Source organism: Carlito syrichta, unplaced genomic scaffold (genome assembly GCF_000164805.1).
Source record: "Carlito syrichta isolate Samal-C Ts95f unplaced genomic scaffold, Tarsius_syrichta-2.0.1 Scaffold154501, whole genome shotgun sequence".
Classification (NCBI taxonomy): Eukaryota; Metazoa; Chordata; class Mammalia; order Primates; family Tarsiidae; genus Carlito; species Carlito syrichta.
In genome coordinates, this window is record NW_007098597.1 from 520,235 (window position 1) to 547,940 (window position 27,706).

Here is a 27,706-nt window from a genome sequence, read left to right on the forward strand (position 1 = left end):
TGATGAAGAATGACCAGTGTCTTATTGGAAACTGGAGGAAAAGCCATCTTTGTTATAAATTAGCAAGAAACTTGGCTGAATTATGTCTGTATTCTTGTCCTTCGAGGAGGGCAGAATTTAAGGGTGATGAACTAGGATGTCTGGTAAAAGAAATATCTAAAGAAAGCACTGAGGGGGCTGCATGGCCTTTCTTGACTTCTTACAGTAAGATGTGAATAAAGATAAATGAATTAAAGGGGAGGTAGAATTTAAAGATTTGGAAAGCTCTCAGCCTGGCCATATAAAGAAGAAAAATACAAGTCCAGGAAACACTACCAAGGGTGTGGCCAAGTACCCATTTGATAAGGAGATTCACATGAACAGAAGGAATCCGGTAGCTATTTATCAATACAATAGAAGAAGGATCCCGAAGGCATTCTGGAGCTCTTCCAGGCTGCCATTCTCATCCAAGGCCCTGAATGCCAAAGTCTTGAGGGGAGAATGTCTTCAGAGGAGGGACCCAGGGCCCCCAAAACACCTCAAGCTTCCGCTCCTTGCATCCTGGTGCAACACTCCTTGACCATTTGAGATATGGCTCAAGTGGGCCCAGGAGCAGCTCAGACCACTGTTCTGGAAGGCACAAGCCATAAGCCTTGATGTCACCTGTACAGTGCCAATGCTACAGGCACACTGAGTGTTAGAGCTGGAGGTGTGGCTATCTCCACCTAGATTTTGAAGGATGCCTATGAGAACCTTGAGACACAGACTGAGAAATGCTACAGGGATGGGGCTGCCACAGAAAGTCCCCACTAGGGCAGTGCCCAACAGTCATGAAGTTGACGCTGTCCCAGACGTCTGTAGAGTCACCAATGTGCAGCTCCAGCCTGGGAGAGCTGCAGGCATACAACTCCAACCTCTGACAGCTCCTACGTGGGCTGTGCCCAGCAAAGCCAAAAAGGTGGGACTGCCTGGGCCTTGGGGGTTCAATGCTTACCCCACTATCCACTGTCCACTAAATGAACTAAGGCATTCCTCAACCAACATATTTATTATTCAACCAACATACTTACTCCATTGTTTTGTATTATTAATTAGTTTATATGTCAGTCATAGAGTCAAAGAGAATTAGTCTCAAGCCTCATGACTTAATGGGGTTTAGTTACTGGGATTAGTTAACCCTCTCTTCTTTCCTTTTTCCCTCCTTGGGATTGGGAATGTCTATTCTATAATTGTTCTATCATTGTATTTTGGAGGCATATAACTTGTGTGATTTTAGGCTAATAACTAGAGCAGAAGTTTGTCTTGGGGTGAACTGTATCTTGAGTTTCACTCATCTGATTTTAAATATATTTATTTTCATTTTTAATAGATATTTTTTATTTTAGAGATGAGGTCTCACTATATTGCCCTGACTGGTCTCGGACTTTCAGGCTCAAGCAATCAGCCTGCCTCAGCCGCCTCAAGTGTTGGAATTACAGCCATGATCCCAGCCTTAAAATGATATTTAGATGAGACTTCAGTTTTTTGAGTTGATGCTGGCATGAGTTAAAACTTTGGTGGCTGTTGGGATGGAATGAATGCATTATGTATGTGAGAAAAGCAATCATTTTAAAGGGACAGGTAGCTTATTTACAGAAAAAATTTTCTATTATTTATAAATTACACCCAGTCTCAGATATTTTGTTATGGGAGCATGAATGAACTAAGGCATTCCTCAACCAACATACTCCATTATTTTGTATTAATTAGTTTACATGTCAGTCTCTTTCCCAGATTGAAAGATGTATAATTGTAGCATCATGATATAGTGCAAATCACAAGGAATTTGACAGTAAACAGATAACTAAAGTCTAAGGATACCACTTCCTAGCAACTATTTAATTTTAAACAACTTACTTCACTTCTTAGCATCAATTTTTTTATTTGTAAGTTAGGCATAATACAACCAACTACACAGAGTTGTTATAAGAATCAAATACCACTATGCAGCTAAAATATCTGGCACATAGTAGGTGCTCATAAATATTTCATTCACCTTTTAATCTCCACAACATCTAGCACTTGCTTTTATAGATAGGAGGTATTTTTTAACATTTGTTAACTGAATACATCAACATACCCTGTTTGTAATTTCAAGACTTGAAAGAACACTTACGGGTTTCTGTCATGGTAGAAGGTAGGCAGGATTTGCCAAACAGCTTTTATCATCACATTTTTCTTGTGTTCTTTCTTTTTTTTTTTTTACAATAATTCATGCTTGGTTCAAGAAAGCTATTACTTATTCTGTCTAGAGAAGGTACTCTGCTTGGCATCATGGGTCTTTGCCCAAACACCCTCATGAGCACTTTCTATCTTGGTTGCCATGGCTGTTGTCAAATAAAGCCTCTGATATGAATTGAATACGTCCTCCCAAACTTAATCCCCAATGCAACAGGGTTGAGAGGTGGAGCCTAATGGGAGGTGTTTAGGTTATAAGGGCTCCATCTTCATGAATGGATTAATGCTCATCATAAAAGGGCTTGAGACTGCAAGTTTGATCTCTTGCTCTCTCTCTGGTCCGAGTGATACCTTCTGTCATCTTATGATGCAGCAATAAAGCCTGCACCAGATGTAGCCCCTCAGTCTTAAACTTGAACTTCCCGGTCTCGAAGAACCATGAGCCAAATAAACATCTACTGTTTATAAACAACAGAATATCCAGTCTGTGGTATTCTGTTGTAGCAGCACAAAACAAAGACAGCTTTGTTCACTCAATTTGGTTTTGAAAAATATTTTCTTCTTTCACCTAATTGATCAGGGGCTTTATAGAGCTTAAGCTTTAAGAGATCTTAAGCAAGGAGAAAGTGACATTAGAAGAAAAATGGAGAGTGAAAAATAAGGACAGAAGAAAAATGCAGAAAGAGGACTAGGAAATGGAGAAAGAAAGGAAGCAAATGCCACAAAAGCCTGTGGGGCAAAGTGGAAGGGAGGAAGGAATTAAACATGGCCAGATAAATGAGCAGGCACCTATGGGACGCACATATCACAAGTCAGAGCAGAAAGCCAGTAGGCAAAGGCAACATCAGAAGTAGTTCCTGGGGGTGAGAAATAGCAGGAATCAAATCTCAGGGCAGAGAAAGGATTAAGAACCCACGCCTACAACACAGTCAGCTGCCAGCTAGTGGAGGATCATACTGTGAACCTGAATCTGAAGGTCAAGGTCGGGCTCTATCATTTTGTATACTGATTTGTCACTTAATATTCTGATTCCTTACAAGTCTGTGGCCATAAGTAACCTGGAGGGACATGGGAGAAACCAGTGAACAAGAGCCCAGCAGTTGGTCCGAGCACTAGTTTTCCACTGTTTGCCTGGGATTGGGTGTTTCATAATGTCTTTGGTACAACCAAATTTCAATGCGTTGAGAATGTTTTATTTCTCTACGGAGTTTGTTAAAATGGGATTTTTCTCGCACACAGACACACACACAATAATTGATTGAACAACTTAGGCAATCATAAAGCATGTTGAAAAATGTGCCCACCAAGAATTACTATAGCGGTACAAAAAAGCATGCTTGTACATTCTTTTTATACAAAGAACACACTGGAGAATAAATTAGCATGGAAAATGGTCTCTTTGAAGGCACAATAACTATTGTTTCCTTATTAAATCCAGTTTTTCAATTAAGTGGAGCCTCACTGATCCACACTATGGCTGGGAGGTCCCATAGAGAATTTCTGAACTTTGTAGATTAGCAAAACACTATAATTGGGGGGAAAAAAAAATCATGACACAGCCGGGCTCGGTGGCTCAGCCTGTAATCCCGCGCCTTTGGGAGGCTGAGGTGAGTGGATTGCCTGAGCCCGCGGGTTCGAGACCCGCCTGGGCAGCGAGACCTCATCTCCATAATAAATCAAAAAATCAGCTGGGCGTGGTCACGCATGCCTGTAATTCCAGCTACCTGGAAGGCTGAGGCGGAAGGATCGCCGGAGCCCAGCAGGTCGAGGCTGCGGTGGCCGGGAGCGGCCACTGCACTCCAGTCTGGGCGACAGAGTGAGACTCCAACTCAAAAAAAAACAAAAAAAAAAAAAAACAAAAAAAAAAAAAAAAATCATGACACAGACTCCAGGAGAGTAGAGAAATGACTGTCATTGTGTTTCTTTATTTTGATGACTGGATTTAATTTTTAAACACTGAAATGCTTCATTATGAATAGTAAACATGTTGTAAACTTTTGTAAAAATAATGAAAAAAATACAGAGAATTCATTGATTAAGCACCTGCTAAGTATTGAGTACTCACAGTGCTACTCACTATCCTACATGATCCTGACAATATTTCACTCTAATGACCATGATTATTATTCCAAATGTATAGAGGGAAAAAACAGCCTCCGAGGGGTTAAATGATTAGCCCCATGGAGCACAACTTGCAGGTGGCCTGGGTGATGTTCGTCTTGTTTCATATCGTAGAAAAAGCTTAACCATGTTTTAGTTTTGCTTTGTATGACCACTTACAAAGGAATTCTCTTCATTTTCAAGTTGGGTATTGTGAATACTATTGTTGGCACTGCTGATCTGTGCTTAGGTGACAACATCAAGATAAATCAAACCCATGAAAATTTTTAATCACAGAGCTACCCTAAAGTAACCTTCTTATCTGGACTTTGAGGTGAACAGTTGAAAGTTACAGATTTTGTTGAATACTTTAAATATATTTTATTTGTAGGAAATGACTAGATACTTGCCCAAACTGAGGATGCAAACATCAGATAGACTAGACGATCATTTAAATTCCTTAAAAAATTGAGTTTAATGATAATAGCAGAGTATTACAATATAGACATGCTCACTGACACACACAAAATACTTACTTCATTGATAAGTACACACTGATTCTTAAGAACTCTGCAGAACTCTGCTTTACACCTATTACCACTCCATCTCACTCCCTCCGTAGTCCCTACCAAATATCTGGGTCTCCTTATTTCCTCCTAGTTTCAAGAAAAACTGAAAGAACCAGAATTCTTTAGGGACCAACAAATAGTTCCTGAGGTTCTACACTGAATCAGGTGCCAAGATCTGAAAATAGGAGATGAATAATTCAGTGTTCCTGCCATCAGTGAGCTCAGAGCTGACCCAATAAAACAAATAGCAGCCTCCCTTTATAGGAAGTTCAGCAACAAAGAAATGTGTAAAAAGATACCTGAGCCTATAAAAGAACAAGCTGAGCTAGCCTGGGGGTTTGTGAAATGGGGTCATCAGAGGACTCAGAGCAGGTGGTATTATAGCTGAGAGCAAGTCCACAGACTGGAGAGGAACTAAGCTAGATCTACCACCAATCGTAAGAGGGAGAACGGGGAAAAAACAGATGTTGGATGAATTCTACTAAGCACACTGCTAGTGTATTCATGGTTTGTTTTTTGTTTGTTTTTTGGGGTTTTGGTTGGGTTTTTTTTGTTGTTTTTTTGTTTGTTTGTTTGTTTGTTTGTTTTTTGAGATGGAGTCTCACTTCATCGTCCAGGCTAGAGTTCAGTAGCATGCTCACGGCCACCCCAGCGTCAACCTCCTGGGCTCCAGCAATCCTTCGGCCTCAGCCTTCCGAGTAGCCAGAACTGCAGGTGCACACCACCACACTCAGCTAATTTTTGATTCATTGTAGAGACAAGGTCTCACCAAGTTGCTCGGGCTGGTCTCAAACCCGCAGGCTCAGGCAATCCTCTCATCTCAGTATCCATGAGTTTTAATGGTTCTCAGCTGTAAGGATGTGGTTAATCACTTCTATTTTTAAAAGGCCAGGTGAGAGATTCTGAGAATAACCTAGTCCAGAAAAGATGAAGGTTGGAACTAAAGCAACAGCAGTGAAGTAGGGGAGGTAGAGACAAGTGGACGAGAGAAACCCATAGAGTAAACCGAATAAGACTTGCCGACTGATCATGCAGAGAGAAAACAGAGAAAAAAAGTCAGGGATGACGTCAGAGATTCCAGCTACAATGGTTTTGTGCACATTTTAGGGACACATACTAAATGTATTTTGGTCATGATGGGTTTAAATTTCTGGCATGATATAATGTTAAGATGTCAGGTATAGAGGTAAGCACACAAGTCTGAGTTGTAGAAATATTTAGGGGCGAAAACATACACAGTAATGAAGATCCAGCAAATTTGCAGATCTCTTTCTCTCTCTCTCTCTTTCTGTCTGTCTCTCTCTCTCTCTCTTTCTCTCTCTCTCTCTCTTTCTTTCGGCATAAATCAAAATTAAAGCAGACAAAAATGTGACCAACTTCCTTAGCAACCCATCCTTCATAAGGAATAAATGTATAACTGGATTCTATAGAGTTTAATCTGTAGATAATTATTCTGTTTTAATAATTTTTTTCATTATAGAGAGGCCTGACATCTATATGTGTGTGTACAAAAAACATGATTTATAAAATACCTAACAACAAAAGAGGAAAAAAGAAGTGCTGAAATTTCCACTTTTAAAAAGGTAAATAGTTGGCTAAAAGTGAAATGTATTCTAGTCATAAACATCACTCACTTTGAATACGTAGATACACAGTAGATTTAGAAATAAACCCTATTAATAGTTACTAGTTTGAGTTATCAAAGCAACTAAGGTCTCGAGCAAAAATTTAATGCAAAAATGACATATAATATATTGATGAAAAGAGGGGGGCAGTTATTTGAAAAAGAGTTGAGCTGTGAGTGAAAAAAAAACCCAAATGAATTGAGTTTTCTCATTCATTCTCTGTTTCCTCTTAACAAGGATCACCTGCTTCCTTCCGTTTCTGCACTCTCTGACATCATTTTTCCTGATCATCCCTTTCAGTTATATTTCTCTTAGCAAACAGATGAAGAGCTCAATCATCTATGCATTGACTAATGTAAGTGACTGCAACACGATGAGAAAACATATAACAAATAGGACACGTGCCTTAAGAAGTCATTCTAGAACAGGTTCGAGATTTGTTTGGATTCATATATATGCCATCTTAAGACAATAGGTTAAAATTCCTAGCCAAAAGTACAGCACATGGTAGGGCATTGGTTAATTTTGGCTGTCCTTTGTTTTCACTTCTCCCACCAACCACTCTATCCTTTCAAGGAATCTACCCGATTGCAGTTGTCCAGACACTACACTGACTCCACTTTCTATAATTTCTATACAGCAGTATTGGCTCAAACCTATCTCTGCATCCTAAACTTTTAAAAGATATCCTCTAGCAGTAGTAAAATCCTTAGATTTTCAAAGATAACAATAAATAATAGCTAATTTATTTATTGAGTGTTTACCGTGTACCAAAAAGTTCTCAGTACTTTATATGTACAGCCTCACAGTATCTCTGAAGTAAGGCTCTATTATTACCTGTTTTTCAGGTAAGAAAACTAAAACACAGATTGACTAGTTAGTCAACATCAAGACCAAGAGGGAAATTCAGGCAGTCTAACTCTAGAGTTCATAATTTAAGCATTATATAAAATAAGTTTTTCCTGGAGTGTCAGGAGATAAGCAAATTTTGTGAGGTTTTCTATAAAAAAAAAAAAAAAAAAGATCCCACAAGTTAAGTGACGCTGAAGCAGTGAATAAATAGAAATTTACAAAACTCTTTAGAAAAGCTAATATCAGCCAGGCTCGGTGGCTCAGTCTGTAATCCCGGCGCTTTGGGAGGCTGAGGTGAGTGGATTGCCTGAACCCACGGGTTTGAGACCCGCCTGGGCAACTTGGTGAACTCTCATCTCTACAATAAATCAAAAATTAGCCGGATGTGGTAGCGCACGCCTGTAGTTCCAGCTACTTGGAAGGCTGAGGCGGAAGGATCTCCGGAGCCCAGCAAGTCAAGGCTGTGCTGGGAGTCTGGGTGACAGAGTGAGACTCCAACTCAAAAAAAACAAAAAGAAAAACTAATGTCGGTAACAAAGAAATCTGTGTAATTTTGCTTAATCCATTGTTTCTCAAACTCTGAACCTTGAAACCTGTTTTCACATAGTTTCTAACCACATATCCCAGAATTGATATCTATGCACAAGACTTCAAGAAAGTGTTCAGAAATGGTCTCTTACCTGTGGCACTGAGAGATTTGGAGGTTCATGGCTGTCCCCCAGGACAAATTCAAAAGAATCTTCAAAGATTTCTCCACCAAAGTGTCGATAGTAAATGATCCCATTAAACAGATCTCTTTGAAGGAAGCCAGGGACAGGATAGCCTATTGGGTCCAAAATACACCACATAGTTTTGCAGAGTCTACCAGGTGTTGGGGTATAAAATATTGAACTTATCTCCAAAAGTCTTCTCTGCCTAATATGCTGCATACACCCAAGGAAAATGCATTAAATGTTTTTTATCAAAGATTATAAATAATAAAGCAGAAAACTAAAGTTGTTTTAATATGTAGAAAAATTAGCTTTAAAAAATATTTTCAAGAAATTTAGTCTTATTTCAAATATACAAAGTAACACTAACTACTCACCTTGATGACCATTTTGTCAAACTCCTGGTCTACTTACTTTAAGAAGTAGTAGTGAAATGATTCTACCAAAATGCACAAGCACGCTATTCATGGAATAACTTTATCAAAAATCTAAAATAGATCAAATATCTCTCTTCAGACTTGTTTGTTCTATCACCTTGCTTGGCAGATTTAATTTTTCATAGTATAATAGTTACCTTGAGGGTCAGCCCTGGAATTTTCTAGAAGAATAACCTTGGATAGATCAACTTAACTTCCTTAAGTCTCAGGTTTCCTGTCTATAAAATGGGAATAATAATAGCATCTTACTTCACAGACTTGATGTCCACCTTAGCACAAATTCTGACACAATTTCAGCAAATTCAAAAGGTACAGTGCACAGAACGTTCCCTGGGGAAGAATGAATTCCATTCAGACGATCTTAACTGCTCAGAACTCACCTATCAGTCCTGGCCCTGGCTTCTTCATGATCTCTCCGGCCTGTGGGGGTTTTGTGATATTGAAGAAGATGTAGTCATCGCTGGAGTCCATGTCCGAAGCTCTCAGCACAGAACCCTGGATCAGGATGGTCTGCCCCTCTTCCAGTTCAATGGCAACGTTGGTTATGAGGAACGGGGGACTGTCATCTTTGGGCAAGATGTTGATGGGAAACTTGTGACGGATGCTGTGATGGCCATCGAATATCCTGAAGACCACGAAGTCTTTGGTAGAGTCACTGTCATCATGGTGATAGCGGACAACTCCAGCTTGGAGATCAGCCACGGTGAAGAGAAATCCTTTCCCCCCTGATGGGAGAGCAGAGATAGAGCAGGTTGAACAAGAGCACACAGAGGCAGCAGCTGTAGGGAAAGCATCACTACAGGAGAGGGTGCAGCCCGGACTTTCCTCGCCTGGAAAGACAACAGGTTGTTTAGTGGTTCTGGGATACCACCAATCTGGTTTTGAATACTGGCTCTAACACCTAATAGCTGTGCAGACTTGGACAAGATATTTGATTTATAAGACTTGTCGATAAAACAGGGATAATAACACCGCGGTGATTACATGTATCTGCCAGTTTGGGCTAAGGAATGCCCAGATAACTAGTAACACATTTCTGGGTGATTCTCTGAGGAGGGTATTTCTGGAAGAGATTAGTGTTCGAATCAGTAAATGGAGTCAAGACCGCCCTCACTAACATGTGGGTATCATCCAATCCACTGAGTCCTTGACGAGATCAAAAAGGCAGAGGAAAGGCAAATTCTCTCTTTCTGGAACTGGGACTTCCATCTTCTGCCCTCCGATACCAGAGTGCCCGGCTCTAGGGTCTTCAGACTCTGAGACTTAAACCAGCCACCCACATCCTGCCCTCTGTCTGCCACTCTCCCGCCTCCTCTCCTCCAGCCATCTCTCAAGCCTTTAGCCTTTGACTGGGAGTCACCCCACCATTCCTCTGGTTCTCAGACCTTTGGACTAGGCCTGGTTACTCCCAAGTCTTCACTGGTTCTCCAGCAGCATATCATGGACCTTCTTGGCTTCCATAACTACATTAGTCAATTCCCATAATAGTTCTCCTCTTGCATCTTTCCGTGTGCATTGTATTGGACTTGTTTCTTGGGAAAACTCTAACTCATACAAATACCTACAGCATATTCCACAGCAACAATGACATCTCTTAAACAATAGTAAGCCTCCAGTCAATGTCAGTTATTCTTCAACTCTTTGTTATCCTCTACATGCAGTTCTATGAGCAGCAGTTTTTTTGTTTTGTTTTGGTTTGCTTTTTTGAGTCGGAGTCTCACTCTGTCACCCAGGCTGGGGTGCAGAGGCATGCTCATGGCCACCGAGGCCTCTGCCTGCTGGGCTCAGGCGATCCTTCCGCTTCAGCCTTCCAAGTAGCTGGAACTACAGGTGCATGCTATCACACCCGGCTAAATTTTTGATTTATTGTAGAGATGAGGTCTCGCCAAGTTGCCCAGGCCGGTCTCAAACTTGTGGGCTCAGGCAATCTTCTCGCCTCAGCCCCCCAAAGTGTTAGGATTACAGGTTGAACCACTGCGCCTGGCACTTTATTTTATTTTATTTTTGGAGTCAGAGTCTCACTCTGTTGTCCAGGCTAAAGTGCAGTGGCACGCTCACGGCCACCGCAGCCTCGACCTGCTGAGCTCAGGCAATCCTTCCGTCTCAGCCTTCCAAGTAGCTGGAACTATAGGCACGCGCCACCATGCCCAGCTAAATTTTTGATTTATTGTAGAGACGAGGTCTCACCATGTTGATCAGGCTGGTCTCAAACCCTTGGACTCAGGGAATCCTCTCGCCTCGGCCTCCCAAAGTGCTGGGATTACAGGCTTGAGCCACCGCGCCTGTCCGGGGCAGTAGTTCTCAGAGGAGTGGTCTCAGACCAGCAGCATCAGTATCATCTGGAAAGTTGTTAGAAGTGCAAGTTCTCAGGCCCCACCCTGGACCTGCTGCATTGGCTATTCTGGAGATAGGACCAAACAATGGGCTTTATTCAGCCCTCCAGGAGTGTTTATTACATGCTAAAGTTTGGCAAGTACTATCTTAAAGATCAAGAGCCGGGCAATCCCTTTGGGTCTCCTCCTGCTGTGGGAGCTTTTCTGTCCTCTCAATAAATCCTGCTTTCTAAAAAAGCAGAAAAAGAAAAAAAAAAAAGACCAAGAGCTAGAGCTCTAATATCAAACTGGCCGGATCCAAATCCCAGTTCTGACACTTTCTAGGTATATAACCTCAGACAAGTCAATTTCTCTAAATCTCAGATTACCCATTTGCAAAATGGAAATAATAATAGTCTCTAATTTTATAAAGTTGACGTGAGATAAAGTATGTAAAAGGCTGTGTACAGTATCTGGTACAAAGTAAATGCTTAATAAGTGTTAGTACTACATTCTACCCCCCTCTGAGTCCAGAACACCATTGCATTACGGTTGTCCACTTCCCATTTCACTTCTATAGTCTTAGCAAACATTGCCTCATTTTCGGCATAGACTGTTACAATTTTTGGTGGCAGGTGCACCCCATTCCTCTCCTCACACCATAGGGCTGTGTTAAAGACCTTCAGAGAATAAGTGATTAAACACTTACCTGCCCAAGAGTCACTTCATGCTTCTTCCTCACTACCAGAATCTTAATTATTTTGGGCATAGCAATATGACCACTTACAAACACTCAGGTTCCCAGACTCCACTGCACCAAGGAGACGTATGGAACAGTTTGGTTAGGAGATATGAGTAGACATTGTTGTATTGGGCTCCTGGGAAAACTTGTTAAACAGAGCAGACTTGGAGAGTATGACTTCTTTCATAGTTCCTTCCATCTCTTCCAGACTCAGCGACATGAAAAAAATAACTCTGATTTTTAAGCCTTTGTACTTGGGTTTCTCTTACCTGCAACTGATCACCCACACTAACTAACAAACCCAGGTTTAAACTGGTCTCTCACTATCCTGGGAAAAGGCAGGAAAATGTATCAAGAATTTATAATTATATCTTTGATTTCAGAATTCTCCAATCACAAATAATGATGAGAGTTCTCTTTCTGCTTTGCAGCTAGACAAACAAAAAAAGATAACAATTAAATCCTCTGAGCTCATTATTAAGAAATGGATTATTTTATCATAAAGTATAAATATTATTATTATTAGGATGATTACCTTGTTAACAATCATTCTTTATAATGTGGTTTTTTAAACCATGACAATTACTATTAGTAACATAATAACATCATTATTGCTAAAATATATATATTTTTTAGTCTGAGTCTCACTCCATGACCCAGGCTGGAGTGCAATGGCACACTCACGGCCACCCCAGCGTTGACCCACTGGGCTCCAGCAATCCTTCTGCCTCAGCCTTCCAAGTAGTCCGAATTACAAGCACACGCTACCACACCCGGCTAATTTTTTGATTTATTGTAGAGATGAGGTCTGGCCAAGTTGCCCAGGCTGGTCTCGAACCCGTGGGCTCAGGCAACCCCTTCACCTCGGCCTCCCAAAGTGCTGGGATTACAGGCTTGAGCCACCGTGTCCGGCCACTAGAATATATTTTAAAAGAAGTTTTTCTGTTTGTCGATATATTTCTCTGAAGCAGAGCACATAGGTAGCCCTCAGGATGGAAAATATAAAGTAGTTAAATTTGCAAATATAGAGCCACTGTGCCAGGGGATATTTCTCTGAAGCAGAGAAATTAGAGAGACATATTTTGTCTCCCAACTGGGAAAAAAGTACCAGTTAAGAAGTATATTTAGCCAGGCTCAGCGGCTCAGCCTGTAATCCCGCGCCTTGGGAGACTGAGATGAGTGGATTGCTGAGCCCGCAGGTTCGAGAACTGCCTGGGCAACTTGGTGAGACCCCCCCCCCATCTCTACAATAAATCAAAAAAATTAGCTGGGTGTGGTAGCGCGCGCCTGAAGTTCCAGCTACTCGGAAGGCCGAGGCGGAAGGATCGCCGGAGCCCAGCAGGTCGAGGCTGCGGTGGCCGGGAGCGGCCACTGCACTCCAGTCTGGGCGACAGAGTGAGACTCCAACTCAAAAAAAAAAAGAGAAGTATATTTAAGGCCAGGCACAGTGGCTCATGCCTGTAATCCCAATACTTTGGGAGAGTGAGGCAGGAGTATTGCTTGAGCCCTGGAGTTCGAGACCAGTGTGGGCAACATAGTGAGACTTTGTCTCTACAAAGAAAAAAAAATCAAAAAATTAATCAGGTACGATGGTGCGCACCTGTCATCCCAGATACTCAGAGGGCTGAAGCAGAAGAACCACCTAAGCCCAGGAGGTTGAGGTTGTGGTGAACCATGACTGTGTCATTGTACTCCAGCCTGGGAACAGAGTGAGACCCCCAACTCAAGAAATATATTTATTTATTTATTTATTTATTTATAAGGAGCCCTGCATGGTAACTAGAAAGCAAAACTGAGATTTAAATATTGAGCCAAGCATAAGGTTCTGTTTATGCACGGTTGGACATTGATCTGAATATCCTAACCCAAAAGTTGATGGTTTCAAGATCTCCAGATTTTCTGGATAGGACAATTTCATGTAGAAATGGGGCCCAAGATGGCCGGGTGCAGTGACTCAAGCCTGCAATCCCAACACTTTGGGAAACCGAGGTGAGAGGATTGCCTAAGCTCAGGGGTTTGAGACCAGCCTGGGCAACTTAGTGAGACCTCGTCTCTACAATAAATCAAAAAATAAGCCGGCCATGATGGCGCACACCTATAATTCCAGCTACTTGGTAGGCTGAGGCAGAAGGATCCCCTGAGCCTAACAGGTCGAGGCTGTGGTGGCCGTAAGCGTGCCACTGCACTCCAGCCTGGGCAACTCAAAAAAAAACAGAAAGAAAAGAAATGGGGCCCAAGAGATGCTACATCTATCCTGTTAAGTATGATTTGCTTATGAAGAATACTTCTTGGGTTCTTTTCCAGTTTACAAAAGTGGTTCATTCTATTCACCTCTTAATGTAAGCCGTCCATGCTGCAGGCCACCAACAGTAACTAAACGGACAGCACCAATGTCATCATTGTCAACAACCTGAAAGTGCTCCCAGGTGATGGCCCGAGATTGCCCCTCCAGGAGACTCAGACCTACAAAAGAAAGTAGAAAAGTGTGTTAGAAAGTTCTAGGACACGCCAACACACTTGCTTAAAGAAAAGACTGATGAGTTACTACTCATGATATTATCTGAAATTTCTATGTCGAAAGCTTTTCAGGAAATGGAAACATAGTTTTTATTTTTTAGTCTTTTTTTATTTTTAGTACTATTAGCTCCAATATTACAACTGGTTCCTTGTGATATGTCCTTTAGAAGCATGATAGTTTCAGCAAATACATACTAAAGAAAAGAATAAATGTTATATTCATAGTAGTCTCTAGTTTTAAAAAGTCCACAAGGACAATGTCTGTGGAAAACAGTGTGGTAATTCCTAAAAAATCAAAAAATCAACCCTTTGTACAACCCAGCAATCCCCCTTCTGGGAATATATCCGGAGAAACTCAGATCACACTATGAAAAAATACTTGCACATGCATGTTTATTGCAGCATGATTCACAATAGCAAAAGCATAGAACCAACCGTGTTACCTATAAAAAGTGAACTGGATTTAAAAATGTGGTACATATATGCAATGGAATATTATGCAGCCATAAAGAAGAACAAAATTATGAACTTCACAGCAACTTGGATGGACTTAAAGTCTATAATACTGAGTGATCTATCACAGAAATAAAGAACTGAGTACCACAGGTTCTCACTCATAAGCAGACCTTGAACAATTATCATAATACTACAAGAAAGGAATTGGCAGTAGCAGGAAACTGCCAGGAAATGGGGGGGCACACTTCATCAATAAGCGTACCTGAACTCAAACCAGGTGAAGTGGGGACCAAAGTGAGGCCCAAACTTTACCTGTACAGTGACCATTTGTATACCTAACCCTGAATTGTACCCCCATCTTTAAAATAATTTTTTTTGTTTTGTTTTGTTTACTTTGAAAGTTTAATAGCTAGACTGATTTATTGCCAGAACATCTTCATGAGAAGAAATGTTTAAGAAAGTTATTGAGGGAGAAATATGATATCAAACAAAAGCTTGGATCTACATAAACAAAGAGTTCCAGAAATGGTGAACATAAAGATAAATATAAAATACTTTTTCTAAAATAAAAAAAAATTTTTTTAATGTCCACAGGGAATTTTTCAAAGGTTACATTCAGACCTTTTAAGTCGCCAAAAGAGTCAGAAGGGCTTTTACATGTATTGTAATTTATGAACACCTGGGGATCCCTCAGGTTAGAGGTGGTGAAATTCACAAATACGAAACCACTGTGTCAGGGGTGTTTAATGGTATCAGACATGAAGCACCTGACACTTTCCAATGAGGGTTGTATTTTAGTGTAGATTCTACTAAGGGAGGGACTTGTGTAACTAAAGGAATTAAAATAAAACCTTCTCCTTGGACCGGCATGCTGGAGGAAATCTGTGGAGAAAGATTTGCTTACTGGTCAAAACAAGAAGACTATAGATTCTAGACTAAATGCTCAGGCTGGCGATGAGAACGGTAGAGTCATCAAACATTCCCGTCCCTGAAAGAGCAGAGAGCCAACAGACGGCAAAGGGTCTTGAAAGGGAGCAGAGCTTTTAAAAATATTTTATTTTATCTTATTATAGATATGGGGAGGCACCAGCCAGGATTAGTTCGTTACACAAGCAGGCTGTGTGCCAGTGAAGTTTGGACCTCCAACGGGTCTCCTGGTTTAAGACCAAGGACCCTTTGAGAAGAGCAGAACTTCTTCAAGAAGCAAGCTGACCAAGTTTAAAGACAGGCTGCTGATAGGCCTCGTTTATGCTTCCTCTCAAATCTGCCAGCTTTACCTGCCTCCCTGGGCCTTGGTCACGCTCCCACTTGCTGGCTGGGGCAGCTCCATGAGGGTCCCACAATCTCCAAAATCGTACAGCTCTCCTGCCACCATTTTGCCTCATCTCCTGACGTGGCCGGTGGTGACAGGACCTCCCTCCTGACTGTGGTCCGGCCCTGCACTGTGGGACCCAGGGAGCTGGTGCAGTGGCTACAAAGAGAGTCCAGGTAACATAACCTGGATGCGTGGGGACTTAACATTCAGTGAGGCACACTCTGACCCTTTAGAGCAGTCATAGATTGCTCACTCTTTCCCCAACCCAACCTCCAACTCTTCTCAGACAGTGGTTCCACCTGCTCCCTGGAGACATCAGAGCTAGGAAGCCATCTGCTTTTATCTTTTTGAAAAGCTGGGACCAGCTGGGCTCGGTGGCTCAGCCTGTAATCCCGCGCCTTTGGGAGGCTGAGGTGAGTGGATTGCCTGAGCCCGCGGGTTCGAGACCTGCCTGGGCAGCGAGACCTCATCTCTACAATAAATTAAAAAATCAGCCGGGCGTGGTAGTGCATGCCTGTAATTCTGGCTACTCGGAAGGCTGAGGCGCCGGAGCCCAGTAGGCGAGGCTGTGGTGGCCGGAAGCGGCCACTGCACTCCAGTCTGGGCGACAGAGTGAGACTCCAACTCAAAAAAAAAAAAAAAAAAGCTAGGAGCAGCTCCGTCATACCACCTTTATATCTACCGCTCTCTTTACTCTTGCTTTCAGTGTAGGGTTAGTACATATGACATGCCTTGGGGTTTGTTTTCTAAGGAAATTGGCTAAGACACACAATATGTGAAAGAAAAAAAGAGAGAGAAAGGAAGGAAAGAATGTAGGAAGGGAGGGAAGGAAGAAAGAAAGAAAGGGGAAAATGAGAAAGGAGGAAGGAAGGAGAAGTACATATAAAGAATCTCTAGCTGGTACTAAGGGTTTTGAAGCCAGGAGTGCACAAGACAATACAGGACAGGGCAGGATGGGGCGCAGCAGAGAGGCAACCAAGAAGACTAGCAATATATACATAGAAAAATATTAACATTTGTTTTATCTTCATGGTGAGATAATGAATGATTTTAATTTGATTTAATGTGTTCTCCAAATTTTCAAAATAGCACAGATAAGGTTCATAAGAAGTGAATACTTATTTTAGAAAGGATTTTGATGTCCAAAGCAGCCAAAATCAGATTTGGGGCTCCCTGAACAAACCTAGGTGTTATAGAACACATAGATTATTCCATCTCTACACTCAAGCAATACTCTATGCAATATGTGATTATTGTTAAACTTTAGGTTACCAATTCCTTCTTTTCTTTCATTATCCCTTTAACAGAGGCATAGTGAAACAGAGAGCCAGAAATCAAGGCTGCTCGACCAATGTTCTCCATCGCAACTGAAATTCACATACATACAAACACTAACACGTGTGTACAAACACACACATACATACACATCAGGCAACTCATTGAAGACGACACCTGAGGATTTAAATCAGACACAGATATTTTCTCCTTAATACCTGCTACCACTGCTTATAAATGTTTTTAATGCTATTGATGAGATCAGTGAGGAAGGAAAAATCTTCATTTACATTCCACATTTACATCTGCTCTAAATGTACACATCAGATTATGAGTTCACTCAGAATTAGAAGGCAGTACAAAGCCTTTGTTTTTTTTAAAGCAGCTGAAGCTCTTCTTTATGTATTTTGGTTTTTATGAAGTCCTAAGTAAAGATAATATTACAAAGGCTACGCCTTTCTCCAATCCCTGTGAACAATTGGAGTTGGGGAACTTCTCTCTCTCGACCCAACAACAGCTCTTGACCACAGAAAGTCACTTTTTGCTTCATTCAGTTGAAAAGTGTCCTTTCGGATTATCTCCTACAGCAGAAAGAACTTGGCATCAGGACATAGAAATCCTGGATTTAAATTTCTCAGTCTGCCACTAGGAATAAGCAAAACTAAACAACTATCAGTTGCCTTTAATCTGTCTGGGTTTCAAGTGCCTCATGTGTGAAATGGGAATAAAACTACCTTTCTTTCCTGACCCATCTACTTTCTTGTATTCCTTCCAGAGCCATGTTGTTTGATGCCTTAAATCAAGCTTTACCTGTATTCCAAGACACTCGAGGGGCGTTTGTATCTGCTGTTCTGATGGAGATGTGGACGGTGATAGGTGCACTTTTTGCAAAGAAGAAGTCGTACACCTCCAGCTCCACCTGCAAACAAACAGATGCATAGGACTCACTTGCTGGCAAGCTATCGTTTAAAGTAGCATTGATTCTGAAGTGTACCCACAGACAGAGGCAGGCATGAATTCAAGTTTCTGCCACTCCTGGATCTCATCTTTGACAATCTGATTTGACTTTTTCTGGCTCTAGATCTTGTTCCTTCATTTATCTGTTTATTTATGATTAATTAATTAATTTTTTTTATTTTTGAGTTGGAGTCTCACTCCTTCATCCAGACTGGAGTGCAGTGGCAAGCACACTCACGGCCACCCCAGCATCGACCTACTGGGCTCTGACAATCCTTCCACCTCAGGTTTCCCAGTAGCCCGGACTACAGGTGTGCTAACACACCTGGCTATTTTTTTCATTTATTGTAGAGACGAGGTCTCGCCAAGTTGCCTGGGCTGGTCTCGAACCTGTGGGCTCAGGTAATCCACTTGCCTCAACCTCCCAAAGTGCTGGGATTACAGGCTGAGCCACCACACCCAGCCTATCTGTATTTTTAAATTTTCATCTCCATAAAAGAATTTAATTTGAAATTAGCAAATATGCTGGAGAAGCCTCTCGGAGTTTGCTCACAGGCTATCTCAGTCCAACAGTAGGCACCTCAAATCTCTCTCAAGGACGGAGGATCTCCAGCGCTGGTTCTCAACAGTGGGTGATCTTGTCCCCTAGGGGACAAGACATTTTTGATTTCACAAATGGGTGTGTGGGAGTACGCTACTGGCATCCAATAGGTAGAAGCCGGGAATACTAGCATCCTACGACACACGGGACAGCCCCACAACAAAGAATTATCTGTCCAAAATGTCCATTAGGAAACCCCGATCTAGAGGCACCTATCCCACTTGACATTTTTTTATTTTTTATTTTTTTGAGTCAGAGTCTCACTTTGTCTCCCAGGCTGGAGTGCAGTGGCATGCTAATAGCCACCACAGTTGACCTGCTGGGTTCAGATGATCCTTCCGCTTCAGCCTTCCAAGTAGCTGGAACTACAGGCATGTACCACCACGCCCGGCTAATTTCTTGATTTATTGTAGAGATGAGGTCTTGCCGTGCTGCTCAGACTGGTCTCAAAACCCTGGGCTCAGGAATCCTCTCACCTCCACCTCCCAAAGTGCTGGGATTACAGGTTTGAGCCACCATGCCCAGATAGACATATTTTTAAATACCTAAATTTTATTTGCTCTCATAAAATCCATACTAATAAGTAGGGGCTATGTGTTAACTTTTGCACACTCCTATGTGTTCCGTGTGTACTGCACCCGACAGAGAAGAATGAGATATAACACAGAAAAGCAAGGCAGACGACCTACTTTTGAAAAACGTGTAGCCCATTGGAGAGGTTAAGAGAAATAATCAGATAGTAATACATCAGCAAATGCTGAATAAATAACAAGAGAAACCAACTCAAGGCTGCCAAAGTAACAGAGTCAAAATTAAACACTACATGGGCAAGTGACATCTTTTTTTTGGAAACATACACACACTGATAATTAGGTCAATACGTATTAGGTGGGGCCCTTGGCCCCGGGCTTCCACCTACTCAACCTAAAATTCTCATAAACTCCCCTGAGAAAACTGAGAGCTACCGTCTGATAAAAAACAAAAACAAAAACAAGAAAACACATTTGCACAGGTTCAGCTTTAAGATTCCAGATACGATTTATACGATGCCAGAAAATACACGCAGGAAGCAGACAGAAAAGTTCTCTACTTGTGAGCTCGGACGTATAATGAGAACTCCATCACAGGGAAGGGTTGGGTGGGGAGGGAAGAAAGAAAAAAACAGCTGCCACATGGTATGAGGAAAAGAAGAAAATAAAAGCAAGGCAAAGCACAACATTTATAGTCTTTTGTCTGCTCCTGAGGCTAAATGCTGAAAATGCCAAAATTGCACGGAGGACAATTTGGTAACCCCAGGAACACTCATTTTCCCTAATAAACCTGAACTCAAGTCTGTATCAATCTGCTCGTTTAAAATTTCCATCCTGTTTGAATCAACTTGCTGGTAGGTCTTTGGGTATATGAAGCGTTATTATGTGTAAGACTGTAACCAGCTGCTCTTGATTCTCACTGAACACAAAACCAGAGGGAAAAGGCCAAACCTGCAGCAAAAGTGATATAGATTGGATAAAAGGAGGACTTTCCTGATGGAAAGTGCTTAATAGGAAAATTATTGTCATCCCAGCACTTTGGGAGGATGAGGTGAGGGGATTGCTGAGCCCATGGGTTCAAAAACAGACTGGGCAACTTGGCAAGACCTCGTCTCTACAATAAATCCAAAAAAATTAGCTGGGCGTGGTGGCGCACGCCTGTAGTTCCAGCTACATGGAAGGCTGAGGCAGAAGAATTGCCGGAGCCCAGTGGGTCAAGGAGGTGGTGGCCGTGAGGGTGCCACTGCACTCCAACCTGGGAGATGGAGTGAGACTCCAACTCAAAAAAAAAAAAAATTCAGTTATCAAATGAGACCATGGAATCTGCCACCCTGTGTCAGTGTCATTCACTAAAATCAAGGACCCTCATAAAAAACTCTCCTCCCCAAAATAAAATAATTTATTAATAAAAGAACTGTTAACAAAACTCATCTGGAATGTCAATGGTCTACGTAGTACAGGGAAGCTATGGAGCGCTACCAGAGGTCTCAAATTGGTGCCAAATGTGATCCTCAGAAATATTTTGTAGCTAGTACAATGTGTTTAAAATTGTTTAATTGTGTTTTATATAAGAATTGAAACATTTTTACAAAAAAAAAAAAAACACAGGCTTCCAACTTCTCTTGACAAATGAGAGCTATGGCAACACCAGGCGCATGTGTATTCTCCATGGGGCAGTGATCAGCCCAAGCTGAGTGGTAGCTGCTTCCTGAGACGTGACCTCCCCTGAGCATTTCATCTGTATCCTGATTCACAGTGACTGACTCTCTTCCGAGACAATGAACGTCTTACAAATACACCTGAGGGCTCAGCAAGGGGCTTGGTCAATGACACTGTGAATACCAACCAGGTTGGAAGCGTCGTCACTCTTTCTCCTCACCTCATAATGTCTCCTCTCCGAATGGCTGCTGTTGGGTGGCTGGTAGGCAATCTGCATGTCACTGAGATCCCGCCAGGTGAAAGAGGAGATGGGTCTCGTGTGATCCAACAGGTGGGTCATGTAGCCCTGAAGCGGGGTTTTCGTCACGTTGAACACCAGCAAGGGTTTGGGGGTCTCATCTTCCTCACAGTCCAAAACTGATGTGGTCAAGGAGGTCAGGATGAACTGATCTGCTTCCAGGGTAAACATGGCCATGAATGCAGCCCTTGGAATCTGATTCGGAATGCCAGCTCTGATATAGACGGGCAACCACGCGCTCTCTGACTTTTGACAGAGAAAGACAATAGAAAGGAGGAAATAATATGAATGAAGCGACATCACATAGCATTAACAGCATGATATTTGATAAGACCACAGCCTAGAGGATGCATCCAGCAGTGATCTGAAACCTGGCTGCACATTACAATCACCCGGGGAAGCTTTGACACACACTGATAACTAGGGTCCATCTCCAGAGGTTCTCATATAATTGTTCCAAACAGGGTCCAAAAAAGCAGCATTTGGGGAGCCCCTGGTGACTCTCATATGCTGCCAGGGTGAAGAAAGGAACACCAATGTTGGTGTCAGAAGGAACTGTGCTCACTATTCTGCCTCCAGCACTAGTAAAATGTATGACTCTAGACAAACTACTTAACTCCCGAGTCTCATTTTTCTTCCATCTGTACATGGAAATACTAGACTCTCAAATATTAAGTGAGGACTAGACGAAATAGTCAAAGTAAGGCACTTGGCAGTGTCTGGCTCACACCCACAGCCTCCTTCAGCCCCCTACTCACCTCCCGTCATGTGGTTTTGAAGGGGGCAGGGGAAAGATGAAGGCAAAATATAAGTTGGTTCTCATACCACCGAAGGATGGTTGCTCGGTTGTCTGGTTAGTTAAGACCCCAAGTCTCCAAGCGAGGGACTGCAATTGACCACTCAGGCTAGGAATGCATCCTCCCAAAATGAGAGAGATATGAGTAAGAGATCCTCCCTGAAAACCACGAAATTACACCATGGGATTAGAAGTCTCAGCAAGTGCTATGGGCAGGAAGAATCCTCACAGGAGTAGACGCTGCCCGTCACAGGACTTGAAATATCCCATTGTTGAGAGAACCCAGCTCAGTTGTCAAAAATCATGTGAGGCCACACTGTCAAACACTGGTTTTTGGACTAGGAGTTGTGATCTGTGTATAACTGAATGCTAAAAGTGGAATTCTAGGCTCAGTCTCCAGCTGAAGATCCAATAAAAGAAATATCAGATTTCAAAGTGGATATAAGACAGATATACTATAATCTGTGAAATTTACAAAGCAAATTGTCTGGACCCAGCTTCAGACTCTAAGACCCTCTCACTCACTATAAGAGTATTAAAAGATTGAAAGAGGTAAGAGAGCAGGTGATCTGGAGAGAGGAGTGCTGTGCTGTGCTGTGCCACGCTGTTTCACTTCCCAACCATCTACGCCACATATCCCCATGGAACAGGAAAAGCAAGGCAATGCTCCTTCCCTTGTCGCGGGTGTCAGGAGAATTTCCTTGAGATCAGCCTTAAAATGTGTTTCTTGCAGGTGGAGCACACAGAGGGGCTCATACCTAAGGAAGCCAAGTAGCCAGAAGCAGAATAAGAATAGCTATGCTGGAATCAGACTGTGCTAGAATCCATCTGTCCTTGTTTATGGCAGCAAGGAACATATGAAAACTCCCGGATATGGGTCAAGTGGGACAGAGAACTGGTCTCGGGGTCTTCCTGGACACTGACTTTTAGGGAGAATTCTTGAGGAGAACAGAGGAGTCAAAAATGGAGCAACAACAAGCTGGAGATGGAAATTTTATCCTAAGGGCTGCAGGAGAAATTGCTAGTGACTACTCAGACTAGAAGTACATCCTCCCAAGACGAGAGCTACACGTGACAGACCTCCATGATGGGCTCCTCAGGGAAACCATGAAATTGCTCCTGAGACAAAGAAGCAGCTTGAAACATCTGCCAGGCTCAGAGAGCATGAAATCATACTTCATCAGTGCCTGATCAAATAAGATCTGTCTCCAACACTCGCCAAAACCATCCCTGTCACCGGCCTCAACGCTCAGAAACTAGCCAGCAAAGCTCAGAAGAAGTGAGAAGCGCAAGAGAAAAACAGAGAAGAAACAACCCCTTCCTTTCCCACTGCATGACTGATGAAGGCAAATGAACAATCCAGTAAGATATTACAGAGTTTACGGTATCTGCTCTTCATGTGACATGAGGGAAAAAATTATTTGAAAACTCAAAAATGGGTAAATCATGATTTTAAAAGACTGGGGATAAACGCTGAGACTAACACAGTCTAGAATCAAGTCTAAGTAAATATTCTTTTAAACATGTTAATAAAATGAACACAAATGTCAAAGGAGCTTATTTGAAAGAAAAGACAGATGATGTTAGAAATAACAAGGCATAAAAATCGTATTCTAGAACTGCAATTGCAAATTATGTAAACAAAGCAATTGCCAGGAGAAAGATCAATTAGATCAATTCTCATCATACATAGAAAGGAACCAAGAGACCCCATTTTATATTTCGACTTTCAATATTACAGATATAGATTTAGAAATATTTTTAAATTTAGTATATTTAGAAGTATAAATTAGAATTTATATTTTCTTATTCAAGATACAGTCTGAAATTCAATAAAAACATTCGACCACATGTACTTTACAAGAAAGGTACAATAAAATTATACAAAAATAGTAAAAGTAAAAAGATGACACAAATTTATCATGTAAGAGAAAAAGCAGAGTGACCACATTAATTTCAAAGATAAATCAAAGGCAGGAAGCACTGAAAAGAACAATATGGGCAGTTGATATTGATAAAATATGTAAGACAAGGATTCATATAAACAATATTATATTTAATATTGTTCTGGCCAAACCAGTGAGAAGTAGAACAGAAATAAGAGGAATAATTACAGAAAAAAAAGGGACAACGTCATTATCATTAGTGAAAGATATAACTATGGTCTTTACAAGTCCAAAGAATTGAAAATTTCTTAAAATAGTTGTGAATTCAGAAAAGAAACCAGATAAAAAAAATTATGCCCCAAAAATAGCTTTTCTATTTATCATCAATAACCAATGAGAAGATAGAATGAGGGGAAAGTATCTTATTTACAATAGTTTCACAAAAACAAACTGCCTAGGACTGGATTTAATAACTGTGCTCAACTTACATGAAGGAAACTATAAATTTTATAGAAACATATAAAAGAACAATTGCCCAGATGAAGTGAGAGACCTCATTTCTGGATAAGAAGCCTCAATATGGTAAATGTGCTATTATTCTAATTCCTTCCCAAGTAAATTATTGTTTTAATCTAATACTGATGAAAATCTTTAGAAGCTTTTCAAAACAAGCATAAATGATTATATATCTGGAACCAATACTAGGTGAGAATGGCTATGAACATTTTGAAGAGTATGGAATGAAGAAGAACTTGTCTGTAAAACACTAAAGCATATTATAGACCTGATATATTTAGAACAATGTGGTACTGGCACAAAAATAAATAGGTAAATTAAAGGAACAAAAGCACTACCCTGGAAATGGGACATGGTATATCTTTCTATACCGTAGAAGAATAATCTAAAATCAATGGGAAACAAGTAGTTGTTCCATAGATAGTATAGTGTTGAAAATTTGGGCTATTTGGACAAAACTGTTCTTTGTATTTCACCAGATAATAAAATGTGTTTCAGGTGGTGGATCAAAAAGGCAAATGTAAGAAAGAAGACCTTTAGAAATCTAGAAGAAATTACAGGTGAATGGTCATTTAATCATTTGATGAGAATGGACTGTACAACCAAAAAAATAATAAAAGAACAAGATTCAAAACTACTTCACATGTAGAAAATTCAATTCCATGAAACAAAACCAACTCTGATACATGTGTTCCCTCAGTCTTTGTGTGTGTGTGTGTATGTGCATATAAAAAGAGTAGCAATACTAGTTTTATTTCTTTTTACTTCCTTTCTGTGTTTTTTTAAGATATTCTTTTCAGTGAACCTATTCCTTTTCTATTCATAAACAATTCTGTTTTATGACTTGCCAAATGAACTATGGATAGGTCAACTCTAAATAAAGCAAGAAGGTAATCTAATGGAGTAAACTCCCCAATAAAACAGATTTTAACATATACACAAATATTCACAGTAGCAATAACATGGATCCCATGCTGCCCATCACAAGTAGACTGGATTTTTAAAATATGGTACATATACACAATGGATTATTACGCAGCCATAAAGAAGGACAAAATTATGAACTTTGAAGCAACTTGGATGGACTTAGAGGCTATAATATTCAGTGATTTATCACAGAAACAAAGAACTGAGTACCACATATTCTTACTCATAATCAGACCCTGAGCAATTATAATATTATAAGAAAGGGATTGGCACTAGTGGCAAATTGCCGGGTGGGGGATGGATCTTCATCAATAAGTGTACCTGATCTCAAACCAGGTGAAGTGGGGAGCAAAGTGAGGCCCAAACTTTACCTGTTCAATGACCATTTGTGCACCTAAGACTGAATTGTACCCCACATAAAGATGTGGGGTATACACATCTTTAAATATGTATACACATACAAATAAAGTTCTGACTCAATATAGTGAAGAAGAGGTAAGAAAAATCAGAAAGAAAAGTGACTCTAATTTTTCCAATGAACATAAGAAATCACTAAAAGTGAAAGGAGGTTTGTGTCAAAACAGAAAACATCTACTAGTAGTCAGTAGAACTAGAGTTTAAGTCCTGGCCCAGCCACAAAACAGGCCCAGCCACAAAACAGGCATGTGTGCACAAGGTATGTCATTTCTCTGGGCTACCACTATAAAATTAGAGGCTTGGCTAAACCCAAACCGGCTCTGCAAACCTGACTGATCATCAGCTTTTTACTGATGAGTTTTTAAACCAGCAAAATGTGTACGGTGCTTATTATGTGCCAAGTTTTGTGCCAAATGCTTGAGAAATATTTTCTCACTTAACCCTTTTAATTACTCCAAGAAGTAGTATCCCCATTTTAAGTTCAAGAAAATGAAATATAAAGCTCAAAGTCACATAGCTAGTTAAGCAGACGTCTTAACCCAGCTATCCAAACCCAGTGTTCATGCTCTTAGCTATTTATTAGACTCAGAAATTTGTCCTTTAAAACCTCCCAAGCTGGACACAGAGGGTACACCTGCAGTTCCAATTAACACAGGAGACTGAGGCTGGAGGATTGCCTGAACCCAGGAGTTTGAGGGTGCAGTGAGCTATGATCGTCACTGCATTCTAGTCTGGGCAACAGCGAGTCCCGTTCTCTATTAAAAAAATTAAAATAAGATAAATGTATCAATTAATTTAATAAAATGAAAGTTCTCCAAGTAACTTGCTATTAATTTGACCAGTCTACCTCAAAGTTTTTTCCAGATCTCAATTCTAAAATCCTATGATTTTGTTTTATCATTTCCTTATCACTCCTTGTCTTATCAATCCCTTGAGGTAATAATGGGCCCCTTAGAAAAAACCCTAGTGAGAAGTCAGAATGTGAAAGATGAAAGTATTTCCAAATATCATCTCGGATCATCTTATATCAGTACAAAGACTGAGGTACACAGATGCCCCAGTTTCCCAAATAAACAAATTACACAGTATATGAATCCGTAGCCTCATGTGTGAAATATTCCATATAAATTGAGTCCACCTCCTGCCATTATTCCAATGAAAAGAGATTCAGAGGAGGAATTAAAAGAGAATGGAAGATGGAGTTTGCCTTTGGGAGGCTGCCTCCTTGATGACCCAGCCATGCCTCCCCAAATCAGGAAGAACGAAAAATCTGTGACTATCATAAAAGTAGAACGGAAGAAGTTCTCCCCACTCCTGGTTTCCTGGGGCCTTGTGAAGTACACGCCCTGCTTCCAAGTAGAAGAGAAGGAACATCCAAGAGAAGGTGTCACAAAAAGTCCATCGACAAGCCAAGCGGAAGAGTACTGGAGGAAAAGAAGGAAGAAGGTCAGTAAGTAACTAGCCCTGGTTCTTCCCAAGTGGCCTTAGTGATGGTAGAGCTAGAAGCGAACCAGAGAAGAGGAATTATATGCTGGTATTACATACAAAAGCTACTGTTTGAAGCACTTACTGGCAGAACAAACATGCCTGCTGTTCCAATGAGTCACTAGCGGTTTCATCCACAATAGCACAGGAACCCTCCCTTCGTGGGAGCCACCACGATCACCCCCACGGAACTGGCTCTCCTACTATGAATCGGCTGGGGACACCCACACATCACCGCAAACTCTACCTTGTACAGGATTTTGCTCCTACTGTCTGTGAGGTCCAGTTGGACGGAGATATAATCAGTGTTGGGTGAAGGTGGGTCCATATGTTGGTATCGAAGTCCCATCAGCAGGAACTCCTCACAGTTCACTTTGAGACTTCCTATTTTCTTCAGTCCCTGGGTACAGCTTCCACCTGGACACTTCAATTCTGTTCCCAGTTCTAGAACGTACAGCATTGGATTCAGATCGTCACTTGAACATCATAATTGGAAAAGCTGAAAACCAGTCCTCCCAATAGCTGCTA

The 27,706-nt window shown here is 41.2% G+C and overlaps 1 protein-coding gene across 1 annotated transcript in view; it reads right to left on the minus strand.

Moving 5' to 3' along the window:
• The window catches only part of FREM1 (FRAS1 related extracellular matrix 1), a 169,169-nt gene that overhangs the window by 101,651 nt on the left and 39,812 nt on the right, over nucleotides 1-27,706 (minus strand). The window contains exons 5-10 of the mRNA XM_008050952.2: nucleotides 27,426-27,622; nucleotides 21,074-21,397; nucleotides 17,917-18,025; nucleotides 13,875-14,006; nucleotides 8,870-9,214; nucleotides 8,023-8,165 (exon numbers count right to left, since the gene is read on the minus strand). Of these exons, the coding sequence (XP_008049143.1) occupies nucleotides 8,023-8,165; nucleotides 8,870-9,214; nucleotides 13,875-14,006; nucleotides 17,917-18,025; nucleotides 21,074-21,397; nucleotides 27,426-27,622 (1,250 nt within the window). The remainder of the gene's footprint in view (nucleotides 1-8,022; nucleotides 8,166-8,869; nucleotides 9,215-13,874; nucleotides 14,007-17,916; nucleotides 18,026-21,073; nucleotides 21,398-27,425; nucleotides 27,623-27,706) is intronic.